This window comes from Nomascus leucogenys, chromosome 14 (genome assembly GCF_006542625.1).
Source record: "Nomascus leucogenys isolate Asia chromosome 14, Asia_NLE_v1, whole genome shotgun sequence".
NCBI classification, from domain to species: Eukaryota; Metazoa; Chordata; class Mammalia; order Primates; family Hylobatidae; genus Nomascus; species Nomascus leucogenys.
The window spans coordinates 58,645,848-58,671,759 of record NC_044394.1 but is presented as its reverse complement, the minus strand read 5'-3'; the positions used below and the strand labels follow the sequence as shown (position 1 = coordinate 58,671,759).

General features: G+C 43.6%; 2 protein-coding genes across 6 annotated transcripts in view; one reads left to right on the top strand and one right to left on the bottom strand.

The window, feature by feature from the left end:
• The window catches only part of SLC4A5 (solute carrier family 4 member 5), a 129,658-nt gene extending 125,184 nt beyond the window's left edge, over window positions 1-4,474 (top strand). For 3 of the 5 annotated variants that reach the window (XM_030827705.1, XM_030827706.1, XM_030827704.1), the window contains one exon: window positions 108-855. In XM_030827705.1, coding sequence (XP_030683565.1) covers window positions 108-273 — 166 coding nt within the window. In that variant the 3' untranslated portion in view covers window positions 274-855. Of the gene's footprint in view, window positions 1-107; window positions 2,645-4,389 lie in introns of those variants that run through there. The other 2 variants (XM_030827707.1, XM_012502680.2) reach the window with 2 other exon arrangements.
• MTHFD2 (methylenetetrahydrofolate dehydrogenase (NADP+ dependent) 2, methenyltetrahydrofolate cyclohydrolase) lies at window positions 1,352-20,203 on the bottom strand. Its single transcript, XM_003268686.4, has 8 exons — window positions 20,030-20,203; window positions 12,927-13,111; window positions 11,007-11,129; window positions 10,106-10,258; window positions 8,761-8,868; window positions 7,522-7,614; window positions 6,952-7,077; window positions 1,352-4,786 (listed from the first exon to the last, which is right to left on the bottom strand). The coding sequence occupies exons 1-8, from the start codon at window positions 20,128-20,130 to the stop codon at window positions 4,623-4,625; spliced, it is 1,053 nt and encodes a 350-aa protein (XP_003268734.1). The 5' UTR covers window positions 20,131-20,203; the 3' UTR covers window positions 1,352-4,622.
• Between the last annotated feature and the right edge of the window lie 5,709 nt (window positions 20,204-25,912).

The window sequence follows — 25,912 nt, the reverse complement described above, 5'->3', positions numbered from 1 at the left end:
AGTTCAGAAGTGAAGATGATGGAAGTATTTGCATTAGAGCCCTGCTCTAGGGGTTGGGTTCAAAACACCAAGAACTACATAATCCTTCTTTCCTACTTCTCGTTCAGCATCACCTTGCACTTCAAAATCTCCTGTCCAGCTTCACCTGCTTTCAACTACTCACGGAACCCAGTGTTCATGGTGCCACAGGTGAAGATAGAGATGGAGTCAGACTATGACTTCACAGACATGGATAAATACCGAAGAGAAACTGACAGCGAGACCACCCTCTAGGATGAAGCAGCTTCTCCCAGATAGGAGATGGAGAGCCTTGCTTAGTCTTCACTGGGAGGGTCTTAACTTCTCTGTGCCTGTTTCCTTCTTTATCAAACAGAGGGAGTCCGTCTGCCTATAGAAAACTGGAGATCTATTGATGAAAAGTACTGCTTAGATGCAAAGCTCTCCCCTTCCCTTTGTAGTACTTAAAATACCTAAAGCTAAATACTATATTTTATTTTAAAATGCAGTTCAGCATAGAAATTCTAACATTTCTTTGGAAATAAAAAAAATGCTTGTTTCCCCAAACCATAGCTAAGATAAAGGGGCAATAGTCAATTCATATTTAAAACAAATATCAATTTAAAATTGTTTAAAGGTTAGATTTAAATATAGATGTTCTCGAACAAACTCGTAATATACTTTTATGTCACTAGACCATCTTGGGAATATTTGGCAATTCTGCATATTAAGAAATGCTGAAAAGGTCCTATCTTTTCTCCCTGTCACATCCAATTTCCTAAGGGTTATAGGAAAAGTTTGAACCAGCTGGACACAGTGGCGCACGCCTGTAATCCTAGCACTTTGGGAGGCCGAGGCAGGTGAATTGCCTGAGCTCAGGAGTTCGAGACCAGCCTAGGCAACACGGTGAAACCCCGTCTCTACTAAAATACAAAAAATTAGCCGGGTGTGGTGGCATGCACCTGTAATCCCAGCTATTCGGGAGGCTGAAGCAGGAGAATCCCTTGAACCTGGGAGGCAGAAGTTGCAGTGAGCCGAGATGGCACCACTGCACTCCAGCCTGGGCAACAGAGTGAGACTCCATCCCCCAACAAAAAAAAAGTTTGAACCATCTGCATTATGGGCCTTGCTCCAGAAGTGTGACTGGGGCTTTCCCAGATTGAAAAGCCAGTTCCAAAACTCTGTTAATGAAAGAACCAATGCATCTGAGTGGATAAATGTTTCTAAAATAAAATAGTTCTTGTTAAAGTGAAATTTGAAACCACACGTTAAATCAAAATGATCCTTTAAATTAGTATCACTGGTTTTTCATACCTGGAATCACATTTCATTATACATTTGGGTGGGTCCTCCCTGCAAATTTTCAATGTTTATTCCCAAACTCCCATTCATGTGAACAATACAGGTTAGACAGAGGTAATGTCACATTTTACATTACAACTTTGCAATATTAATCAACCTAGTACTTTAAAGGAATGACTGAAAACTATTTGGGAAGATAAAAACCAGTTTCAATGAAGCAAACCTATTCCTCATGAAACTTAAGATCAGTCATTTTACCTTCAATCCACATTTAATGAACACCAACCATGTTGATTTAATGCCTACTATGACCCTGACAGCCACAGTGCATCTGACACTTACTTTCTCCAAAACAACTATGATTTGAACCTTGAGTAAATCCCTTGAACCTTGAGGTTAGAGTTACTATATTTGCTCAAGATGACAAATGCAGGTGCTTTCTTTTTTAAAGAAAAATGACACTAGATCATTAACACCTTGAGTATAGGACAGGTAACTGCCTCTGTAATTCCCAGAGTCTAGTGTAGTGCCTGGTCCATAGAAAGCTCTCAATAAGTGTTTGATTACATTTAATCATCTCAGAGCTCCCTTCCAAGGGATACTGCCAAGAGGTAAAGCTCTAAACCTCTACTCTTACTGAGAGCAGAATTTCTTAGCTAATCCAGAACCATCTCCTATGCTTAAGTATAAATTCTTGCCAGACACAGTGGCTCACACCTGTAATCCCGCTACTTGGGAGGCAGAGCTGGGGGGACCAGTAGAAGTCAGGAGGTCAAGACCAGCCTGGGCAACATAGTGAGACCCATCTCTAAACAAATGTTTAAAAATTAGCCAGGCATGCTGGCACACACCTGTAGTCCCAGCCATTTCGGAGGCTGACGCAGGAGGATCGTTTAAGCCCAGGAGTTCAAGGCTGCAGTGAGCTATGATCATGCCACTGCACTCCAGCCAGGGAGACAGCTGGAACCCATGTCTTATAAACAATTTTTAAAAAAAGTATCATCCGCACCAATCCTAGGGAAGCTAACAATCCACCCTTAACACATTTCAGTTTTAAAACCTGGCTGATCTGGAATAGAACTCTGTCTAAATTGAATTGTAGAAATGCTATGGATTCAAGAGTAAACCTGCTTGATTAATCAAACAAGCTGGAAAACTACTGTTAATTTCTTTGTTGTAAATTGATCACTGTAATTTTACCTTACATGTCATTTATTTTGTATATACATGAACATTTTAATTTCCATAGCTTTTAACAGGTTGACATAATACTTCGCCATGCAGTAAGTCAGTCATTTTTTCCACTTGTAACTGTAATTCAATAAAATTTAATCCTGTCTGGTCATCTTGCTGCATGTTTAATAATCTAGGTAAGCAGGCATGGCTTATAGACATAAGCTATAAGTCACTTACAAAAACATCTCCAGCAAACTATCTAAACTTCTTTAAACTCCAGAGAACTATCCAAAGAATAACGCCAGCTGGCAGAAGAACAAGGACGGAGGAAAGCCAACTCAACTGTTCTTTCTCTTTCTGCCTCAAGCTGCCTAGAGGAGGAGCTACTTCTGCTCGCATGAAAGCCAAAAGTCGAAACAGACAAACCTATCCCTGCCTCAAGTATTTTACAGATTAAGCTCCTAGCTTGGCACAACCTGTTGCGATATAAGACTATAGGACAGGCCGGGTGCAGTGGCTCACGCCTGTAATCCTAGCATTTTGGGAGGCCGAGGCAGGTGGATCACTTGAGGTCAGGAGTTTGAGACCAGCCTGGCCAACGTGATGAAACCCCATCTCTACTAAAAACACAAAAATTAGCCAGGCATGGTGGCATGCACCTGTAATCCCAGCTACTCAGGAGGCTGACGCACAAGAATTGTTTGAACCCGAGAGGCAGAGGTTGCAGTGACCCGAGATCATGCCACTGCACTCCAGCCTGGGCAACAGAGTGAGACAGTCTCAAAACAAACAAACAAAAAGACTGGAGGACGAGGCTGGTTTCTCCAAAGCTCTTTAAACCTGTTTGGGCGTGGGTGGCCCAGGCCTGTAATCCCAGCCCTCTGGGAGGCTGAGGCAAGAGGATTGATTGCTTGAGGCCAGGAGTTCAATACCAGCCCAGGCAACATAGCAAGACCCCATCTCTACAAAAAAAAGAAAAAAAAATTATCCATTTAAGGCTATAGAAGTGTTACTGAATATAGGAATATCTACACTGATTAAATGAGAAAAAAACTCTGGTTAGGTCACAACTAGGAGTCATAGGAAGACAGAATTTCAGAAATTCATACCACACCAGACAGATGTGTTTTATTAAAAAAGAAAGAAAACCCTTTAAAATCAGAAAGTCTGATTAAATTCAATATTAACTCAAACTCTTAAAAAATTTCTGGAAAAGTCAACAGGGTACATACATCACAGAAAAGCAGGCAGCTGCTGACAGTTCTTTGGTGGAAAAGTAAGTTGCATACTTACCCAAGCTGCCCAAATGATTATCAAGCCAAGTTTGTTTTTCAAAAATTGGTTTTAAGATACACCAAAGAAACTATACAATACAAAAATTTAACAATGAAGTTAAAGTATATAGCAAAAGCCAAATATGACAACACACATGTATAATGTAGAGAAGAATCCTTTCAATCCTAGAAAATTAAAATGGGGAGAACTTACTGAAGGGTAACATACATAAAATGAGTACTAATAGCAAGGAATAATCCTAAACATTTTCCCAATAACTGACTAAGCCTCAAAAAGACAGCTTAGGAAAATGATTAACACGTAGTTTTTTTTCCTAGCCAATTCAGTTCTACTTAGATAAATCTGGTTACCAATCAATACATATATAAATTAATTTTTTTTCTGCTCAATTACTACCATTTTTTCTTTTTCACCTTTTCCCTAATTTTCTCTAGCAACACTTTTCCTTTGGTTTGATCAGTTGAATTCAAAAGGTTTGGTACCTAAAATGAGTATCAACTGTTATTGCAATAGCACTTGGGAAATGCAGTCCTAGAAAAGGCGAATGTGTAACTGAGGTGCTTGACAAAGTGAAGCATCCATCCTCCATATGGTAATGTCTCCCATATTAATCACTAGGTTAATGGCTGCGCCTGGCTAGATCACAGGACCCTGCATGATACTGGAATGCTCCCTGGTGAGGTACTGCAGAGGTATGTGCAGAAACACCCACCCATTTAAGCTTTCAATAAATACAAGGCATCATTTTAAACCATTTCAGTAGAATAAATTTAAAATATTGCATTTCTATTGGCCTGCTTTGCTTCTTGAGCTGGCCTGGAGTGCTGTTTGTAACACAGAAGACACAATAGTTAATTAGTGGCTACCCCAAGCTCTTTAGACTTCAGCACTTCTCGCTCTTCAAGCCTCAGCACCTTTTTGGCAGCAATAATGGTATTCTTCATTAGCATTGCCACTGTCATGGGGCCAACACCTCCAGGAACTGGAGTGATATACCCGGCTTTTTGTCTGACTCCTACATAGAAACAAGACAGGCAGGCTGCTTTAGTTATGGCAAAGGACATGTGTGTACTTTAATATATTATTAAACAAGCATGCAAGGAAAAAGTAACATACATAAGCATAAAACTCAAAAATCACATCTACATCATTCAAGGTTTTGTGAACACACTAGTAAAATAACATGCGCATACAGAGTTGTTCAAGGAATATTTATACATCTAAGTAACCTATAAAGAAATCTATTAAAGAAACATCTAGTAGGTTAACTGTGTGGGAGTTGCAAGTATAATCATAATAAGCATTACCTCAATACTTGCCTACAGCATTTTCCTAATTTAAGTATAATTTGTCCAAAGCAGAAAGCACAGTAATTTTTTAAAAGTGAGAAGTTAAAAAAAAAAATTAACCTAATGTTAAAGTGAAAATCCTTACATACCTAGGCATGGGTTTGACTGTCCTTACATACCTAGGCATGGGTTTGACTGCTTTAATAAAAACAGAAAGCTAGGAATAGGATTATCAGCATAGGCCGGGTGCAGTGGTTCATGCCAGTAATCCCGGCACTCTGGGGGGCTGAGGCAGGATGTGAGGTGGGGGAGATTGTTTGAGGCCAGGAGTTTGAAACCAGCCTGGGCAACATGGTGAAACCCCATCTCTACCAAAAGTACAAAAATTACCCTAGCAAGGTGACATGTGCCTATAGTCCCAGCTACTCAGGAGGCTGAGGCAGGAGAATTGCTCAAGCCCAGGAGGCAGAGGTTGCAGTAAGCTGAGATCGTGCCACTGTACTCCAGCCTGGGCAACAGAGAAGGACCCTGTCTCAAAAAAAAAAAAAAAAAAAAAAAGAAAAGAAAAAAAAAGGATTATCAGCATAAAACTCAGATAAAAGAACTGAAAGGAGAGGCCAGGTGCAGTGGCTCACACCTGTAATCCTAGCACTGTTAAAGGCTGAGGCAGGTGAATCACTTGAGGCCAGGAGTTCAAGACCAACCTGGCCAACAGAGCCAAACTCATCTCTACTGAAAATACAAAAAATTAGCTGGCATGGTGGTTCATGTCTATAATCCCAGCTACTTGGGTGGCTAAGGCAGAAGAATCACTTGAACCTGGGAGGTGGAGGTTGCAGTGAGCACAGATCACGCCATTGCCTGGGCAACAGAGTGAGACTCTGCCTCTTAAAAAAAAAAAACAAAAAACAGAACTGAAAGGAGAAATCTACTAATATATTCTAGTATTTCAGGGGTATGGTTTTTTCCTGGACCATTTTAACTTTCTAGGCCTGTGATCTCTCAGTGTGAAAACGAGAAATCTCTAACACTTTTTGGGAAACTCCATGGTTTAGAAAAATCACTTCATCAAATTTTCAAACTTGTTAAAAGTCAAGAAATTGCTTGAATTATGAACTGCTCTCCATCACTATGATAAAACACCTAAAATCATTCTAGAAAAGCTATAATTTTAAAAAGGTTTCTCTAATTCTTATGAAAAGCCTACTAAGGCCAGGTGCAGTGGCTCATACCTATAATCTCAGCACTTTGGGAGGCCGAGGCGGGTGGATCACTTGAGGCCAGGAGTTCCAGACCAGCCTGGCCAACATGGTGAAACCCCATCTCTACTAAAAACACAAAAAATTAGTTGGGCGTGGTGGCACATGCCTGTAGTCCTGGCTACTGGGGAGGCTTGAAGCACAAGAATCACTTGAAGCTGTGAGGTGGAGGCTGCAGTGAGCCAAGATGGTGCCACTGCACTCCAGCCTGGGTGACAGAACGAGACTGTCTCAAAAAAAAAAAAAGGAGAGAGAGAGAAAGGAAGGAAGGAAGAGGGGGAGAGGAGGGGAGGGGAGGGAAGGAAGGGAGAGAGATGGAGGGAGGGAAGGAAGCAAAGAAAGAAGGGAATAAGAGAGGGAGGGAAAAGCATACTGACTGGGCGCAGTGGCTCACACCTATAATCCCAACCCTCTGGGAGTCCCAGCTACTCGGGAGGCTGAGGCAGAAGAATCACTTGAACCCGGGAGGCAGAGGTTGCAGTGAGCCGAGATCATGCCACTGCACTCCAGCCTGGACAACAGAGTGAGACTCCCATCTCAAAAAAAAAAAAAAAGTAAATAATCTATCCTAAATGTCTATGAAAGGTAGTATTTATTGATTTCATTTTTAAAAATAAAATTTTACCACTTACCTTCAAAATCCACATCTCCAACCAACTTGGGTTTGGCAGTTACAGGATCGTGAACTCTATTTATTCCCACATCAATGACTGCTGCTCCTTCCTTAATCATATCTGCTGTGATCAGATTTGGAATACCTGGAAATGGAGAAAGATCAACTTAGTACTGAAAACAGTCTACCTGTCAGATTCTTGTCTAATTTCAATTTCAAGAGACCCTGAAGAACTAATCAACATGTTTTATTAAAACCTGTTAAAAATATTAACTAAGGAACCATTTACTTTTATTATTTATTTATTTTGGCTCCTGACAGGAAACAAAAGGAACCATTTAAACTTTATACAGTAAATATTAATATAAATATTTTGAAGCTTTAGGAATAACATTCACCCATCCAGACTATAATGGACTGCCAGAAACCGGTACTCCAATCACAACTCTATCCTCATCTTTGTAGGCAGCTCAAAGAATCATTACGAGGGCAATGATGAATGGCAGCTAGGCAGGCGAATTCTAAGATGAGGGGTACAACCTCCTCTTCTGAGGTGAAGTCCTTCCCTCCATCCCCCTTGTGTTCTTACCTGCAGCAGATATTACAATATCTGCAAGAATTGTATGTTTCTTCAACTGCTCTTTGGGAGTATATCGATGAGATATTGTAACAGTGGCATCACCTAGAAAGAAAAAAATAGATGTCTTGATTTCTGACACAAAGCTGGGATTGGATTAGGTCTCAACTAGTCAAGTCATTGTAGAAACTCAACATCTCTGAAAAATAATTGACTTACAGCCAGGTGCAGTGGCTCACGCCTGTAATCCCAGCACTTTGGGAGGCCGAGGTGGGCAGATCACCAGGTCAGGAGTTCAAGGCCAACCTGGCCAACACAGTGAAACTCCGTCTCTACTAAAAATACAAAAATTAGCTAGGCGTGGTGGCGCATGCCTGTAATCCCAGCTACTTGGGAGGCTGAGGCACGAGAATCACTTGAACCTGGGAGGTGGAGTTTGCACTGAGCCAAGATTGTGCCACTGCACTCCAGCCTGGGCAACAGAGCAAGACTCCGTCTCCAAAAAACAAAAAAAAAAACTGACTTAATGGCTTGTGCCATATTTTCTGGACAGCTAATTGTCATTTACTTTTTTAAAATTAATACCTAATTTCATATAGCTTTAACCCATTGGTCCCAGCTCGACTGTTTTGAGTCATATAATTAAATTTATTCATCCTATTTTTAAAGCCTTTCAAGAATTTTACCTTTTCTAAGCAAAATATCACTAAAATTACTCAAGGTTGTTTTAAGTATGTTGATAGTTGAAAGTATATAGTTTTGCCTTTATTTCTGATATCATCATGTAAGGTCATTATTACAATAATTATGTGATAACTGATTGACGAGGCTTTACCTTAGAACCAATTAACAGAACTTGACAGGACACATTACAGTCATATCAATTCAATCCTTTGCAATAGGCTTAAGATTTTTTTCCACTAAATGACACAGTATCTTTGAATAAGAATTGCTCCTTGGCTCCAGCTATCAAAGCTATAGCTGAAATTTTCTAATTGCCTACAACCATGCTTATACTCAAAACTTAAATTTATTTCTGAAGCTAGTTACATGATAAATGAATAATAAAGAAACTCAGGTGACACTGGGTGCAGCTTCTCTACAAAGGTTACTCCCTGAATTGTCTGTTAACAAAATTTCAACAAATATAAAGTATAACAGAGGTAATACTTCCAAACATGCACAGGATGGCTTCTGAAAGTTCTTACATGGGGAAAAAAGGACAGTATTCCCTGAAAGCAATTTCCTTACCTCCGGGACGTTCATGTGCCCCATCTGTGTGCAGTAACATTGCAATGGGCATTCCAACATTTTTTGACCTTCCAGCCACAACCACATTCTTCCCTAGGGTTGGAATGCCTATAAAAATATATGTATTTACATTAAAAGTAGTGCCAGTCCAAAGGAAAACAAAGTCAGATGGCCTAGAACATGAACCCAATTTTGGTAGTGAAGTCACTGAGCTTACTGCCTCATCAGTCAACTGGAGCTGTAACTTGCTACACATAATAAGGGCTAAAAGAAAACAGGAGAAAGCATACTATAGGCTACAAAATGTTACAGGAATGTGCACTGTCACCACTATTAAATCTTAAATTTCCTTCACTGAAGGCTGGAGTGGTGGCTCACACCTGTAATCCTAGCAGGAGGGAGGATTGCTTGAGGCCAGGGAGGCTAAGGTAGAATTGCTTGAGGCCAGGAGTTTGAGACCAGCCTGGGCAGCATGGTGAAACCTCTGACTCTTAAAGAAAAAATTAAAAAGAAAAATAGAGGCCGGGCGCAGTGGCTCACACCTGTAATCCCAGCACTTTGGGAGGCCAAGGCAGGTGGATCACAATGTCAAGAGATCGAGACCATCCTGGCTAACACGGTGAAACCCCATCTGTACTAAAAATACAAAAAAAAAAAAAAAGTTAGCCGGGCATGGTGGTGGGCGCCTGTAGTCCCAGCTACTCAGGAGGCTGAGGCAGGAGAATGGCGTGAACTCAGGAGGTGGAGCTTGCAGTGAGCCGAGATCACGCCACTGCACTCCAGCCTGGGCAACAGAGCAAGACTCCGTCTCAAAAAAAAAAAAAGACAGAAAAGAAAAAGAAAAATAGAAAATTTCCTTCACTGAGACTTCTGGATTAAAAAGCAAAAACTGTCATAGGCAACTGTTAAGGGCAGGCACGATGGCTCATGCCTATAATCCCAGCACTTTGGGAGGCTGAGGGGGCGGATCACTTGAGGTTAGTTCGAAACCAGCTTGGCCAATATGGTGAAACCTGTCTCTACTAGAAATAAAAAAATTAGCTGGGCATGGTGGCACGTGCCTGTAATCCCAGCTACTCAGGAGGCTGAGGCATGAGAATCGCTTGAACTCAGGAGTCAGAGGCTGCAGTGAGCCAAGATCGCGCCACTGCACTCCAGCCTGGGTGACAGAGCAAGACCCTGTCTCAAAAAAAAAAAAAAACTGTTAAGAGAGGTAAACTTTGGGGAGTAAGACAAGAGGATATGCAGTAGGGTTTCCACTCTTTGGGACTGTATGAGTTTTTACCACTTGCAGGTACTACTTTTATAATATTAACACAGACATGCAATTCTGGGATATACCTACCAGTTCGCTTAATTATTTCCCACACACCCCATGGGGTAGCTGGTAACATGGAATACTGATCCAAACACATTCGTCCTACATTAATTACATGAAAGCCATCAACATCCTTGTCTGGAGAAACAGCATTGCAGATCCTTCTCTCATCAATATGCTCTGAAAAAGAAGTCGGCACAGTTGCCTTAAATCACCACCGCATAGTCAGCACTGCCTGACTCTAGCTTATCTGCTTCGCAAGGAAATCTGTTCTTCTACAGCTTGCCTCTGAGATGTACTTCATCTGCATGGAAGGAACTCGCATAAGCAAAGCCAAACACCAATAGCAAAGCCAATATCGTCTATCACAGCTGCTTCACTCCACTGTCCTTTGTATCAAGACCACAATACTAAATCAAGGGGTAATTGGTATTCTGAGTTGGTCTGTCCTATTTCTAATAAAATATTCACTCTTTTGAGTTTACTTTGCCTTTAAGCCAAATCCACATGAAGAGCCAGGTGTATAAAGTAACAAGGCCTTTTTACCCCTCAGAAATCATTTTAGGTAGGGCATGGTAGTTCACGCCTGTAATCCCAGCACTTTGGGAAGCACGGAGTCCAAGACCAGCCCAGGCAACACAGACAGACTTCCATTTCTAGGAAAAATATAAAAATTAGCTGGGCATGGTGGACATGCCTATAGTCCTAGCTATTTGGGAGGCTGAGGCAGGAGGATCCCTTGAACCCAGGAGCTTGAGCATGCAATAAGCTGATTGTACCATTGCACCATTGCACTCCAGCCTGGGTGACAGAGTGAGACAAGGAAAGGAGAGGGAGGAGGAGGGGGATGGGGAGGGAGAGAGAGAGGGAGGGAGAGGGAAAGGAGCAGAAGCAGCCGCAATCATGTTAAATGGAGTCCAAAACTCACCTGGAAGAGGCAGCTGAACAAGGAGGCCATCTACATTATCATCATTATTCAGTTTATTGATTAAATTCAACAATTCTTCCTCTGAAATTGAAGCTGGTTTCACAATTGTCTCACTGTTGATTCCTATTATAAGAAATTTTGAGGTTAAAAAAATTTTTGAGGCATTTAAGGAGCACCGCTATGTTGCCTACCATACTTGGCTACCAAACGGGTTTTGTATCATCACACCCATCCCTAAAAGCTGAAGTAGCTCAAGGAACCTAAAAAAGTAACTTCACAAATATATACACTAGAGAATACTAGCTTAACACATCCTGTATACCTCATTCTATGCAATCTTCATTAACCTTATTTTACAGACAGACTGAGGCTCAGAGAGGTTTAAAAATAAGCGAGCTAGGCCAGGCACAGTAGCTCACGCCTGTAATCCCAGCACTTTGGGAGGCCAAGGCCAGCGGATCACGAGGTCAGGAGATGGAGACCATCCTGGCTAACATGGTGAAACCCCGTCTCTACTAAAAGTACAAAAAATTAGCCAGGCATGGTGGCACGGGCCTGTAGTCCCAGCTACTCGGGAGGCTGAGGCAGGAGAATCACTTGAACCTGGGAGGCAGGGGGTTGCAGTGAGCTGAGATCGCACCACTGCATTCCAGCCTGCGCAACAGAGCGAGACTCCGTCTCTAAATAAATAAATAAATAAATAAGCGAGCTAATAATACAGCCAGTCTTTCTGGTTCCAAAATCCATGTTCTTTTTTTCTGCACCACACTACCTCCCAATGTCTTAAAATGCCATGGCTTGGCCAGGCGCAGTGGCTCACGCCTGTAATCCCAGCACTTTGGGAGGCTGAGGCAGGTGGATCACCTGAGGTCGGGTGACCAGCCTGACCAACATGGAGAAACCCCATCTCTACTAAAAATACAAAATTAGCCAGGCATGGTGGCGCATGCCTGTAATCCCAGCTACTCGGTAGGCTCAGTAGGCAGGAGAATCACTTGAACCCAGGAGGCGGAGGTTGTGGAGAGCCGAGATCACGCCGTTGCACTCCAGCCTGGGCAACAAGAGTGAAACGCCGTCTCAAAAAAAAGAAAAAAAAAAAAAATGCCATGGCTTGCCATTATCTAGAGGTTTCTGAAGGCTTTCAATTAAAAGAGCAGGAGGCCTCAATCCTCAATGATAAAGAACAGAGAAAACCACAGGCTCACAGGCCAGTAACCCCACCCAGCCATACCAGTGGTTTCAAAGGAAAGGCCACCTGCTGCTCAGACCGCAGGCCCACAGATAGGCAGGCAGAGGCATATCTGAGCCTGCCCACCCACCTCTTGTCCACAGACACACAGTAATCTGTGGTACCATGAGGCCTAGAACACAAACCCCATCTTCCAGACCTGAACTGCTTCTAAACTGCATGTTTGGCTTTAGAACCAATCGCTGAAGAACTTGAAAGCTATTTCCCAGAAGTCAGAGTCATTTCCTTCAAATCTATGACTGTGTTCCTGACCTCATCACTGAGGTCTCCTAATACTGCATTGCTCAATCATGCCCCCTAAGCCTCTAAGGCTTTAAGCTGCAAACACTCAAACACCCAAACACCTCCACTGGAGACCCATTATTGCTGAAGGAAAGCAAATGTAAAATGTATTCAGGGTCACCTATCAAATGTAAAGACTAAGAACAGAACGTAGCTTATATTCTTTCCAGAAGCCACAGAGAATACCAACCAGTATCTCCTGTCCTAGTCTATAACCCCTGAAAGATATAGTCTGATTTCCTATGACAAAGTTTTGGGATACAGTTCAATCACATTAGCCTCCTCTGCTTGGGTTTCCTAATTAGAAAAAAGAAATCATAAATTAGAATGGACTTTGCCTCATATAAACCTCAACTGAACAGCAGTCGAGGTCTCAGAAGAACACATACCCACATCTGCAGCTGCCCTGGTTTTGTTGAGGACGTAGGAGTGACTTGCAGGATTCTCGCCAACCAGGATCACGCTCAGGTGTGGCCGTTTGTTGCCTGAGGCCACCCACTCTTCTACCTCCTGCCGCACTTCCTGCTTGATCTGCTGGGCCAGTTTCCTTCCAGAAATGACAACAGCTTCATTTCTGCAGAAGGCAACAGAGTCACAAAACCAAATAACTTGAATTTTTATAAAAACTAAAACTCTGCCAGGTGTAGTGGCTTATGCCTGTAATCCCAGCACTTCGGGAGGCCGGGGCAGGAGGATGGCTTGAGCCCAGGAGTTTGAGACGGGCCTGGGCAATATGGCAAAACCGTGTCTCTGCTAAATAAATAAATAAATGAATGAATATATCCAGCTACATATGGAGGGGGATAAAGTTGATAGAAATCATTATTATCATTAATTTGAAGCTCAGAGAGTTTAAGTGACTGAGAGCTAGTGCTTGGTCAAGCTGAGTCTCACATCAGTCTGGGCTCTTAACTGCTACATCATCCTGCGCCCTGATCATTACTAAGTTTTTTACAGTTTTAATTTGCAATTGTTTGACCCCTCACCATGAGGTTAAATAGTTTTTCTTATCTGCTTATATGCCATTTGTAGTTCATGTTTTGTCCCTGTTGTTAGCAGCCAGGCATGTATTTCAAATCATTTCCCAGTCAACTGACTTCATTTTTATGGTGGTTTAAATCGATAAATTATATTCTGTAGTTGAATAAACAAACAATATAGGCTGGGCACGATGGCTCACGTTTGTAATCCCAGCACTTTGGGAGGCCAAGGAGGGCAGATCATGAGGTAAGGAGTTCCAGACCAGCTTGGCCAACACAGTGAAACCCTGTCTCTACTAAAAATACAAAAATTAGCTGGGCATGGTGGTGGGCTCCTGTAATCCCAGCTACTCAGGAGGCTGAGGCAGGAGAATCACTTGAAACCAGGAGGCAGAGGTTGTGGTGAGCTGAGATTGTGCCACTGCACTCCAGCCTGGGCGACAGAGCTAGACTCCGTCTCAAAAATAAATAAATAAATAAACAAACCAACAATATACTGGACAGGTCAAACATCAAAATGACTACCACTCCCCACAGTCCCTTCTGGGGAAGACTTTCCTGGTAAGAATAGAGGCAGGGCAGGGGACTGGAGGAAGCTCCTTCTCACAGTTGGCAATGTGCTCTTCCCAGGGCCCCACCACATCATCCAAAGCTGACAGACCAGGAGTGAGTATCTGATGCCAAGGGCAACAATCTCTAGGCTGGCCAGTGGTCCAGTTGGTGCAAAAGCTTAGCTCAACAGAGCAGTGAGAGTTAACTGAACCAGTAAGAGCTCATCCCTGAGGCAGTTCAAACTGGAACCACAGAACAAAGACAGAAAGAAGAGACAGAATAATAGTCACACCAATGGGAGACAACAGGGCAAGAAATCAGAAAACTGTTGCTGAGGTGAGGAGCAAGGAGAAAAATCGGATCTAGAAGAACCTCCAGTTCCCAAAACCATGTTCAGCTGCCCGAAAGGCTGTCTCTTCCCAAAGAGAACTGCTTATGCAGCTCTTCCTGGGTTCCATGAAGCGCAAATGTGGAAGAGTCCCAGTTTTCCTATTTTCACACACGTTCTTACGATAAAGTGCCCATTACTTAAAGATGAGTATCTGGCCCAGCACGGTGGCTCACGCCTGTAATCCCAGCACTTTAGGAGGCCAAGGAGGGTGGATTGCTTGAGGTCAGGAGTTCCAGACCAGCCTGGTCAACATGGCAAAACCCCCTCTCTGCTAAAAATACAAAAATTAGCCAGGCATGGTGGCGCGCGCCTATAATCCCAGCTACTCAGGAGGCTGAGGCAGGAGAATCGCTTGAACCCAGGAGGCAGAGGTTATAGTAAGCTGATATCACCCCACAGCACTCTAGGCGTTATGTTATGTTATGTTATGTTATGTTATGTTATGTTATGTTATGTTATGTTAGAGATGGAGTCTTGCTCGACAGAGCAAATAAAATAAAATAAAATAAATGAGCATCTCTTCCTTAAGTAAAATGATCCCATTAAAAAAAGCCTTTCCCTTTAGATCTCTGTCCTTGGTGTCATGAAGATTGCTCTAACCTCAAGACCAATGAAGCAATCTCCTCTTATATTCTAAAACCTAACATCAAGGTACTGAATATCCTGTAGGGTCAGATAAAATTAATTATCAAGATAACTGCTAATTTATTTATTTATTTATTTTGAGACAGAGTCTTGCTCTGTTGCCCAGGCTGGAGCAATCTCAGCTCACTGCAGCCTCCCAGGTTCATGCAATTCTCTAGCTTTTGCCTCCATAGCTGAGAATACAGGCACCCACCACTGCACCCGGCCAGTAACTGCTAATTTAAATGGGATTTTAAAGCTTTCACAATCTTTAGGCCTTCAATAAGTGTTTTTTATTGCATTATGATTAAATACCAACTTTAAACCAAATCTCAACATCTTAGATATAATGCAATAATCTTATATATAAACTTTATCTTAATCTGTACTGCATCTTGTGAAGTATTAAGTCACTATAATCTGGCCGGGCACAGTGGCTCATGCCTGTAATCCTAGCATTTTGGGAGGCCAAGGTGGGCAGATCACTTGAGGTCAGGGGCTTGAGACCAGCCTGGCCAACATGGCGAAACCCCGCCTCTACTAAAAATACAAAAATTTGCCAGGTATGGTGGCAGGACCCTGTAATTGTAATCTCAGCTACTCGGGAGCTGAGGTAGGAGAATATCTTGAACCCAGGAGGCATAGGTTGCAGTGAGCCAAGATCACGCCACTGCACTCCAGCCTGTGTAACAGAGCAAGACTCCATCTCAAAAAAAGAAAAAAGTTACAATCTTATAGCAAATCAAATACTTTTACCTAGATTTTACATAATACTAGCATGGTACAACATATAATAGCATTTAATTATACCCATGGTATATGAAGAAATTGAAAACATATTAATATTCACAATTCCATTTCAGAATTAGAATCGAAGAGGACTTCATTAAAAGGGTTTTGCAGGCCGGGCGTGGTGGCTCATGTCTGTAATTCCAACACTTCGGGAAGCCAAGGTAGGCAGATCATGAGGTCAGGAGATTGAGACCATCCTGGCTCACATGGTGAAACCCCATCTCTATTAAAAATACAAAAAATTAGCTGGGCATGGTGGCACACACCTGTAGTCCCAGCTACTTGGGAGGCTGAGGCAGGAGAATGGATTGAATCCGGGAGGCAGAGGTTGCAGTGAGCAGAGATTGCTGTGAGCGGAGATCTTGCCACTGCACTCCAGCCTGGGCAACAGAGTGAGACTCCATCTCAAAAAAAAATAGGGGGGTTTTGCTGATACAAATACACCTGGCAACATTCCTCATTCCTGATTTATATTAGTACCTGAATGCCCACCGCAGGCCAAAAATACATTCCTAATCCTGGAACACTACAGAGCGAAAGACTACTTTAAAAGGGCTTAGAACAGTCATTTATATTGAATGAAATAACAAACATATATAACGTGCCAGGCATATATGTTCAATAAAACTAATTTCTTACTCTTTTCTCTTGGTTTTATATATATATATGTATATATATATACACACACACACACGTATCCTTAAAATAGATATACTTACACATACTCATAAGGAGATATATATAAGTATATACACTATATGTATATATACTCAGTGAGAATGACAGCTTGCACCTCATAAAAAGTTTCTTTTGAAAGCAGTAAACTTAGAGAAAATGGTATTAGCACATTCAGATAAAATCATATACTAAAGTTAAGGACACAGGATTCTGGGAAAAGCCAGTGTTCCAAGGCCCAAACTTTGCTTCCAAAAGCAGGTTCTGGATGTTATGCCAATTTGCTTAAAAAAGAAAGAAAGAAAGAAAAACAGTCAAAGAGTAACAAGAACCAAAAACAAAGTCACATGCAATGACTATCTTTCATAGTATAACTGTCAGCCCTCCTCTGCTTCCCACAACTCTGCAAAATGTGAAATACAGCCTTAGGAGTGAGTCATTAACTAATTTAGCATCATCTCTTTTGCCAAGGGGGAGATTAACTGCTGCCCCAAAATAAACAGGGAAATGGAGAGTCAGCTAAGTCCCACGGGGAATCCAAAATTGTAACTATATTAGCTAACATTTACCCCAGAATTAAATGCGTCCACAGATGTGTTTAGAAAAAATTCCCAGGGCTGGGCATGGTGGCACAGGCCTTGTAATCCCAGCATTTTGGGAGGCCAAGTTCAAGACTAGCGTGGGCAACATGGTGAGACCCCATCTCTACTAAAAGTTTAAAAAAAAAAAAAATTAGCCAGGCATGGTGGTATGCTCCTGTGGTCCCAGTTACTCAGGAAGCTGAGGTGGGAGGATCACTTGAGCCCAGGAGGTCAAGGCTGCAGTAAGCCGTGATTGCACCACTGCACTCCAACCTGACCTAGGGAGAGATTCCCCTGCCAAAAAAAAAAAAAAGGAAAGAAAAATTCCCATTAAGATAAGTAATCAACAGAATAGGAAGAAGTCAAGAGGACTGTTCAAATAAAATCCAAAACTGTGGCTCACGCCTGTAATCCCTGCATTTTGGGAGGCCAACGTGGGTGGATCATTTGAGGTCAGGAGGTCGAGACCAGCCTGGCCAACATGCTGAAACCCTGTCTCTACCAAAAATACAAAAATTAGCAGGGCATGGTAGTGTGCGCCTATAGTCTCAGCTGTTTGGGAGGCTGAGGTAGGAGAACAGCTTGAACCCAGGAGGCAGAGGTTGCAGTGAGCCAAGATTGCACCATTGCACTCCACCCTGGGCAACAAAGTGAGACTCTGTCTCAAAAAATAAAATAAAATAAAATTCAAAACTAAAATCCAAGTGAGTAGAATCTTCACTTTCCTTTTAATTCAACAGCTTACAGTACTGTAATTTTCCATGAGAAATTAGCATCAGGGCATTTTACAATTCATAATCAAGTGATTTAGGGAAGAGTTATCAATTATTAATGGGAAAAGTAATGAGTGAAGGAAGACATAACGGAGAATGGAACAAACATCTATTAAACACTAGGTGTTTTGCTTAGACTTTAACATATATTACTCTGTTACCTTGGGATTATTATAATAACACTGTTATACAGAAGATGAAACTGAGGATAGTAGAAACAAGATTCAAAGGCAAACTTCTGCCTCTAAAGTCCACTGACTTCCTAACCCCACTGTATCCTAGGCTACTATTTCTCCAACCATAGGTTTATGTTCCTGAAACTCTCATACCATCCAACGAAGAAAAAAAAAAAGAATGCAGACATATTTTTAAAAAGATACAACTTTTTAAAAATAAGCAGTATTTTTAAAAATCAGCAGTAAGAAAGCAATATATAGGAACTGTAAATAGCAAATGTGCAGTACAGATAATATGGATTGCTTTCAGAGATGTGGATGAAGCTTACTTGTTCTTTCAGAAAGGTAGTGAAAAGAGCATTTGTTATTCGAGAGTGCAGGCAAACTAGCCCAGTTCTGTAGGTAACGAATGAGAGCATCTTTATAAATCTCTTTTGGACCATGGAAGCCTAGGAAAGGTCTGGTCCACAGTCACACGAGGCCAGCACTCAGGAAGAGGGAGACGGGGAGAAAACACACAGTAATGAAACATGGGGGAGGTCAAGAGTCAGACCAGGGAAAACCCTGAAAGTCCCCTCCCACGTCTTCCTTCAAGAACTCATTGCTCCAACAAGCAGCGCCTTTGAAATATTTCTAACAGCATTTCTGTACTGACTGGAAATTACACGCGTGTTCTGCCCCTTGTCAGGAATATGAGCTCCATTAAGAACAGTTTTTCTCATCTCCGAATTCGCACAGCTTGGCATAGTGTCTGGTACACAGTGAACGTTAGATGAAAAAAAGAAGGGGCTGATGTTGTAAGGTGCAGGGCTCTAACAATGCCAACAAGGCCAGCGCTCTAATGACCGACCAAATCACCTTCCCAAGGAAATCCAAAAATGCAAACAGAGCTTTTCCTTTCCTCCTCCCCGGTATATTTTTCCCAATTATGTTATTGTGGTAAAATTCACATAACATAAACCTTATCAACTTTTTTTTTTTTTTGAGACAGGGTCTCGCTCTGTCGCCTAGACTAGAGTGCAGTGGTGCAATCACGGCTCACTGCAGCCTCGAACTCCCGGGCTCAAGCGATTCTCGTGCCTCAGCCTCGGCGCGTGTCACCACGCCCGGCCCATCTTAATCATTTTTAAGTGCAGTTCAGTGGCATTAAATACGTTCATACGTCGTGCAACCATCACCACCATCCATCTCCAGAACTCTTCATCTTGTAAAACTGAAATTCTGCAAGTACCACTGAAACGTGGGTACTTGTCACTCTCCATTCCCCCTTTCCCTAAGGCCCTGGGAGCCTCCCGGATGTTTGCCACCTCTATGTAAGCAGCCCGGCACAGACCGGCTCAGGTGGGCTGCAGCCAAAGCTAGTGTGCTCAGAGTCCGTTCATGTTCCAGGCGGAGCGGATGCAGCGCGGGCCACTCCCACCAGCGGAGGGAGGAGGGCGGCGCGGAGACCCCGAGCAAGTCAGCTCCGCGATTTCATCAGCTGCAGCAGCGCCCTCCGCCGCTAGGGTCCCCGCAAGGGACAGCTCGCCCAGGGCTGCTCTTTTGGAACCCTCGCCTGCTCTCCCCCAGACGACTCTCAGCATCCCAGCCAGGGGCGGCCGGCGCTGTCGGAAGGCCCCGCGTAAACTGGCGCCTTCGCGCTCCGCATGCCACCCCCGTCCCGCCCGCCGACTGGCCAGGGGCCCCAGCGACGCCCCGAGTCGCAGGAGAGCGGCTCCCTCCGAAAGGCAGGCTTCGGGTACCAGCCCTCCGCGCCGAGGAGGCGCCCCAGTCGAGGGCTGCGGCGGCGCTCGTGCCACGTCGCCCCGCCACACCCCTCAGCGGCCACCACCGCCAGGGCGGAGATGTTCGGGAAGGACTTCCCTCGGTGTCCCTCGGGGCCCGGCGTGCCCCTCGCCCTCCGTTCCCCTCAGCTTTCCGCGCTGACGGAGCTCCGTGACCCTCTTACCGAACTGCCGCGAGGTGGAAGGAGCGAAGGCGAAGGGAGCAGCTGTGCGTGGGCTGCAGCAGCCGGGCAGCCAAAGCCGACATGAGAGAAGTCGCAGCCATAGCCCGCGCCGGTGACCGCGCCGGGAGGGAAGCGCGCGCGCTGGCCACGCGGTTATACTGCGGCCTCGTGGCAGGCCCCGCCTCCCTCCGCCACCCATTGGTCCCTGCCGCACACCACTGGCTGTCTGTTGAGCCAGCTGGAGCCGAAGGGGCCAACCGGTTTTCTTTATTAAACGTAAGCGAAGTCCGAAAGAGCCCTGCTTTTGATTGGAGCAAGAAGAGCCTGGAGCGAGGTCCTGTAAGGCTCTGAAGCCTTGGCAACGTGCCATGATTGGCTGAGGAAGTCAAGCTCCTGCCTGACGCTGCTAGTGTCACCGAAGCCCGGACAAAACAAGAGAAAAGTTCATTCATTCATTCGTTGAACAATTATATGAGCGCCTATTGTGTGCCAAGCACTGTAAAGGGTGGATGAAAAGACAAGCTGATAGAATGCCAACGAATAGAAGTAAAAGGAATGATGGAGTTAGAAAAAATCACCATTTTGCAAAATCAGTACATGGTGGCGCGTGACTACAGTGCCAGCTACTGGGGAGGCTGAGGTGGAAGAATCACCTGAGTCCAGGAGGTTGAGGCTGCAGTGAGCTGAAGGCGAGCCATTGCACTCCAGCCTGGGCGACGAGAGTGAGACCATGTCTCAAAACAACAAAAAAGGTAAAATAATAAAAGATATTCAGAGAGAGAGACGTCAGGGTTGCATGTGCAACCCTGATTCAGAAGCAGCAATAGATGTCAAAACAACTGGGTGAAAGTTGGATGAGGAGCAAGATATTTACATATAGGGTTGCCAGATCTAGCAAATAAAAACACAAGATGCCCAATCAAATTAGAATTTTAGATAAACACTTGGGGAGGTCATATTTATACTTTATTTATGGCTTATCTGGAATTCAGATTCAACTGGGCTTCCTGTATTTTTTCCCGCAAACTTTTTGGATAGTCTCAAAGTGTCTCTCCCGCAAAGAAACTTAAGGAGGGCAGGGCGCGGTGGCTCACGCCTGTAATCTCCAGCACTTTGGGAGGCCAAGGCGGACGGATCACCTGAGGCCAGGAGTTCGAGACCAGCCTGGCCAACGTGTTGAAAACCCCGTCTCTACTAAAAACACAAAAAATTATCTGAGCATCGTGGCGGACGCTGTAATCCCAGCTACTGGGGACACTGAGGCATGAGAATCGCTTGAATCTGGGAGGCAGAGGTTGCAGTGAGCCGAGATTGCGCCACTGCACTTCGGCCTGGGCGACAAAGAGACTCTGTCTCAAAAAACAAAATAAACAAAAAAAAAACAGGGGAAACCAATCCTGTCAACACCTTGACCTTTACTTCTAGCCTCCAGGAAGGAAAGGAAAATGGTAAATTTACAGTGAAGTAACATGACAGTTACTGCCTCAACCACGTGATCAAAGTTAGCACCACCCAGTAAGGGAACACACATATGTGCCTTCTGATAGGATCCATTGAGGAGACACATCACTTCTTAGCTCTTAACAAGTCTGTAAATTTAATAAGGTGATTTTCCTAAACCAATGAGTCTCCTAAAAACGGTTACAGATTCCTCATTTCACATTGAGAAGAAAGATCACAGACCTAGAATGTTAAAACTGTCCAGAAAAAAAAAACAGTTCTAAAGCTTTGGAACACACTAGCAGATCTTAATCTATTCATAAGGAAATATCAGACAAGCCCAAAGTGAGAGATATTCTACAAGATAAATTGCTTGTACTCTTGACAGCTCCAAGGCCACGAAAGACAAAGAATGAGAAACTGTTCTCCGTTAAAGGAGCCTAGACATGACAGCTAAATGCTGTTTGATTCTGGATTGGATTCTGGACCGGATTCTGGACCCAAAACTTTTTGTCTTTCTTTTTTTCTCTTTCTTTCTTCTTTTTTTCTCTCTTTTGCTATAGATGACATTATAGGACAATTGGCAAAATATGAATAAAGTCTGCAACTAGCTAATAGCATTGTATCAGTGTTAGCTAATCGCATGCGGTAACGTAAGAGAATATATTGCACTTGCTTCTAGAACTAAAGGACCATGCCTGCAACTTACTTTTGAATAGTTCAGAAAAAAAATAATGCTTTGTGTGTATGAGTTGGCTAGGGCTGCCATAACAAAATAACACAGACTGAGTCATTTAAACAACAGAAATGGGCTGAGTGCAAGTGGCTCACGCCTGTAATCCCAGCACTTTGGGAGGCTGAGGCGGGCAGATCACCTGAGATCAGGATTTCGAGACCACCCTGGCCAACATGGCGAAACCCTGTCTCTACTAAAAATACAAAAATTAGCCAGGTGTGGTTTCACATGCCTGTAATTCCAGCTACTTGAGAGACTGAGGCAGGACAATTGCTAGAATCCAGGAGGCGGACGTTGCAGTGAGCTGAGATTGCATCACTGCACTTTAGCCTGGGCAATAGTGAGACTCGACCTAAAAAAAAAAAAAGAAAGAAAGAAATGTATTTTCTAACAGTTCTGGGGGCTAGAAGCAAAGGTCAAGGTGTTGGCAGGATTGGTTTCTCCTGAGGCTTGCAGTCCTTGGCTTGCAGAGGGCTGCATGCTTGCTGTGTTATGGCCTTTTCTGTGTGCACATGCAACCCTGACGTCTCTCTCTGAATATCTTTTATTATTTTACTTTTTTTGTTGTTGTTTTGAGACATGGTCTCACTCTCGTCGCCCAGGCTGGAGTGCAATGGCGCGCCTTCAGCTCACTACAGCCTCAACCTCCTGGATTCAGGTGATCCTTCCACCTCAGCCTCCCCAGCAGCTGGTACTGTAGTCATGCGCCACCACATCAGCCTAATTTTTGTATTTTTAATAGAGACCGGGCTTTGCCATGTTGTCCAAGTAGGCCTTGAACTCTTGGGCTCAAGGAATTCACCTGTCTTGGCCTCCCAAAGTGCTGGGATTATAGGCATGAGCCACCATGCCTGGCCTCTCCGAATGTCTTAATCTCCTCTTATAAAGAAACCAGTCAGATTAATTTAGAGCCCACCCTAACAGCCCCATTTTAACCTAATCATTATTTTAAAGGCCTTATTTCCAAATACAGTCACATTCCAAGGTCAGAGTGTCAACACTGAATTTTGGAGCGGATACAATTCAGTCCATAACAATGTATATACATTAAAAAAAAAGAATAAAACAAGTGGCAAATGTAAAATATTAACAAGTGGGGAAGAGTATACAAGTATTCTTTGAACTTTCCTGTAACCTTTCTGTATGTCTGAAATAATGTCAAAAAGTTTTTAAAAGACTGGTAATATTTTTTTTTCTTTTTTTTTCTTTTTTTTCTTTCTTTCTTTTTTTTTTTTTTTTTTTCTGAGATGGAGTCTCGCTGTGTCACCCAGGCTGGAATGCAATGGCACGATCTTGGCTCACTGCAACCTCCGCATCCTGGGTTCAAGTGATTCTCGTGCCTCAGCCTACCAAGTAGCTGGGATTACAGGCGTCTGCCACTATGCCTGACTAATTTTTGTATTTTTAGTAAAGATGGGGTTTCCCCAGGTTGGCCAGGCTAAAAAGATCAGTAATATTTATGCCCTTATGGGGCATGGAGTGGGACAGGCATACAATGAATAAGAGACTAAGAAAAAGAATGTGATGCTGAGAGCCCACAAAACAATGGATATGGAAGGTTTAGAGGTCAGAGAATGGCCTACAGGTTGTATGACTGGTGATAAGACTGGGTGTGATAATTTGCAGATCCTGTCCCCAGCACACTGTGGGGAGGAGGCACCTTAGAGTTACTTGAACCTAGCAACAGTGATTGAAGAGGGAAAGGAAATACACATTGCCCATCTTTTAAGGAAACTAACCCTCTATCCCTCTGCAAAATTTTGGAAATTTTCTTTTCCCAAAATGTGAACTTTCAGGAATGAATTGAAACCGCCTTTGCAAACATTGTTAACAGCGATCTAACAGTTAGTTAAATCACTTTCATTAATGATCTGATCTAACCAACTTCATCTTGCCTTTAACTTCCAAACTGCCCTTGGTCATTCCTGGGCATGGACGAAACCATCCTTGAAACACCCAAACTTTCCGGGAGGCTGATTTGAGTAATAATAAAACTCTGGCCCAGCGCAGTGGCTCACGCCTGTAATCCCAGCACTTTGGGAGGCCGAGGTGGGTGGATCACGAGGTCAGGAGTCTGATACCAGCCGGGCCAACATGGTGACCAAAAATACAAAAAAAAAAATTAAAAAAATTAGCCAGGCATGGTGCCATGCACCTGTAATCCCAACCACTCGGGAGACTGAGACAGGAGAATTGCTTGAACCCGGGAGGTGGGAGGTCGCAGTGAGCCACTGCACTTCAGCCTGGGCGACAGAGCTAGACTCTGTCTCAAAAAAAAAAAAAAAAAAAAAAAAAAATTCCAGTCTTAGGTTTAGCCAGCTCTCTGTGTATTAAACGCTCTCTGTATTATAATTCCTGTGTCTTGATAAATGGGCTGTATCTAGGCAGCAGGCAAGAGGAGCCCACTGGGCAGTTATGAAACCCATGTGTGAACATTATTATATATTTTTAATATGCTTCACAAAAGGACCTGCTTCTATGCTCCCACTCTCCTAAAATATCATTTATTTAGACTAGGCAGGGTGACTCATGCCTGTAATCCCAGTACTTTGAGAGGCTGAGGTGGGAGAATTGCTTGAGCCCAGGAGTTCAAGACCAGCCCAGGCAACATAGTGAGACCCCATCTCTACAAAAAATAAAAAGCTTAGCCAGGCGTTGTGGTGCACACCTGTGGTCCCAGCTATTCGGGAGTCTGAGATGGAAGGATCACTTGACCCCGGAGGTTGAGGCAGCAGTGAGCTATGATTGGATTACTGCACTCCAGTGTGGGTGACAGAGATTCTGTCTCAGCTGGGCACAGGGGCTCACGCCTGTAATCCCAGCACTTTGGGAGGCAGAGGCGGGCGGATCACGAGGTCAAGAGATCAAGACCATCCTGGCCAACATGGTGAAACCCTGTCTCTACTAAAAATATAAAAATTAGCTGGGCATGGTGGCACATGCCTGTAGTCCCAGCTACTCAGGAGGCTGAGGCAGGAGAATCGCTTGAACTCAGGAGGCAGAGGTTGCAGTGAGCCGAGATCATGCCACTGCACTCCAGCCTGGCAACAGAAAGAGATTCTGTCTCAAAAATAAACATAAATAAAATAATAATAATAATGAAATAGGCTGGGCATGGTGGCTCACACCTGTAATCCTTGAACTTTGGGAGGCCAAGGTGGGAGGATCACTTCAGCCCAGTAGTTTGAGACCAGCCTGGGCAACATAGTGACACCCTGCGAAAGGAAAATGAATCTCAGACCCTAAAATCACTAAACCAAGGGGAAAGTCAAGCTGGGAAGTATGTCAGGAAAATCTGCCTTCCAATTTATTCCCCAATAAGATAGCTACAAAGATTAAAAAAAAAAAAAAAGCTGCATATCTTCCTCACAATTTGCCCACAAGGAAATTCCTTGTGGGTCTCAAGATCTTTACCTGAAAACAGTTCTGTTGAATTTCACCCTGGCAATGTAAATTGATAGATGATCTTCACAGATGCAGGACAGAAAGTCATCCCTCTGCTTACCTGAGACAAATGCATCTCTGATTGCTTCCTCTGCCCTATTGTTTTGTTTTGTTTGTTTTTGTTTTTTTGAGAGAGAGTTTCGCTCTTGTTGCCCAGACTGGAGTGCAATGGCGCGATCTCAGCTCACTGCAACCTCTGCCCCCTGGGTTCAAGTGATTCTCCTACCTCAGCCTCCCGAGTAGCTGGGATTACAGGTGCCCGC

Excerpts from the sequence above, each read along its gene's own strand:
- MTHFD2 (XM_003268686.4), bottom strand. The coding sequence starts at position 20,130 with ATGGCTGCGACTTCTCTCATGTCGGCTTTGGCTGCCCGGCTGCTGCAG. Across the intron at positions 8,869-10,105 it reads GGAAATAATTAAGCGAACTG|GCATTCCAACCCTAGGGAAG; the intron begins GTAGGTATATCC and ends ATATTTTTATAG. Across the intron at positions 4,787-6,951 it reads TGGAGATGTGGATTTTGAAG|GAGTCAGACAAAAAGCCGGG; the intron begins GTAAGTGGTAAA and ends GTTTCTATGTAG.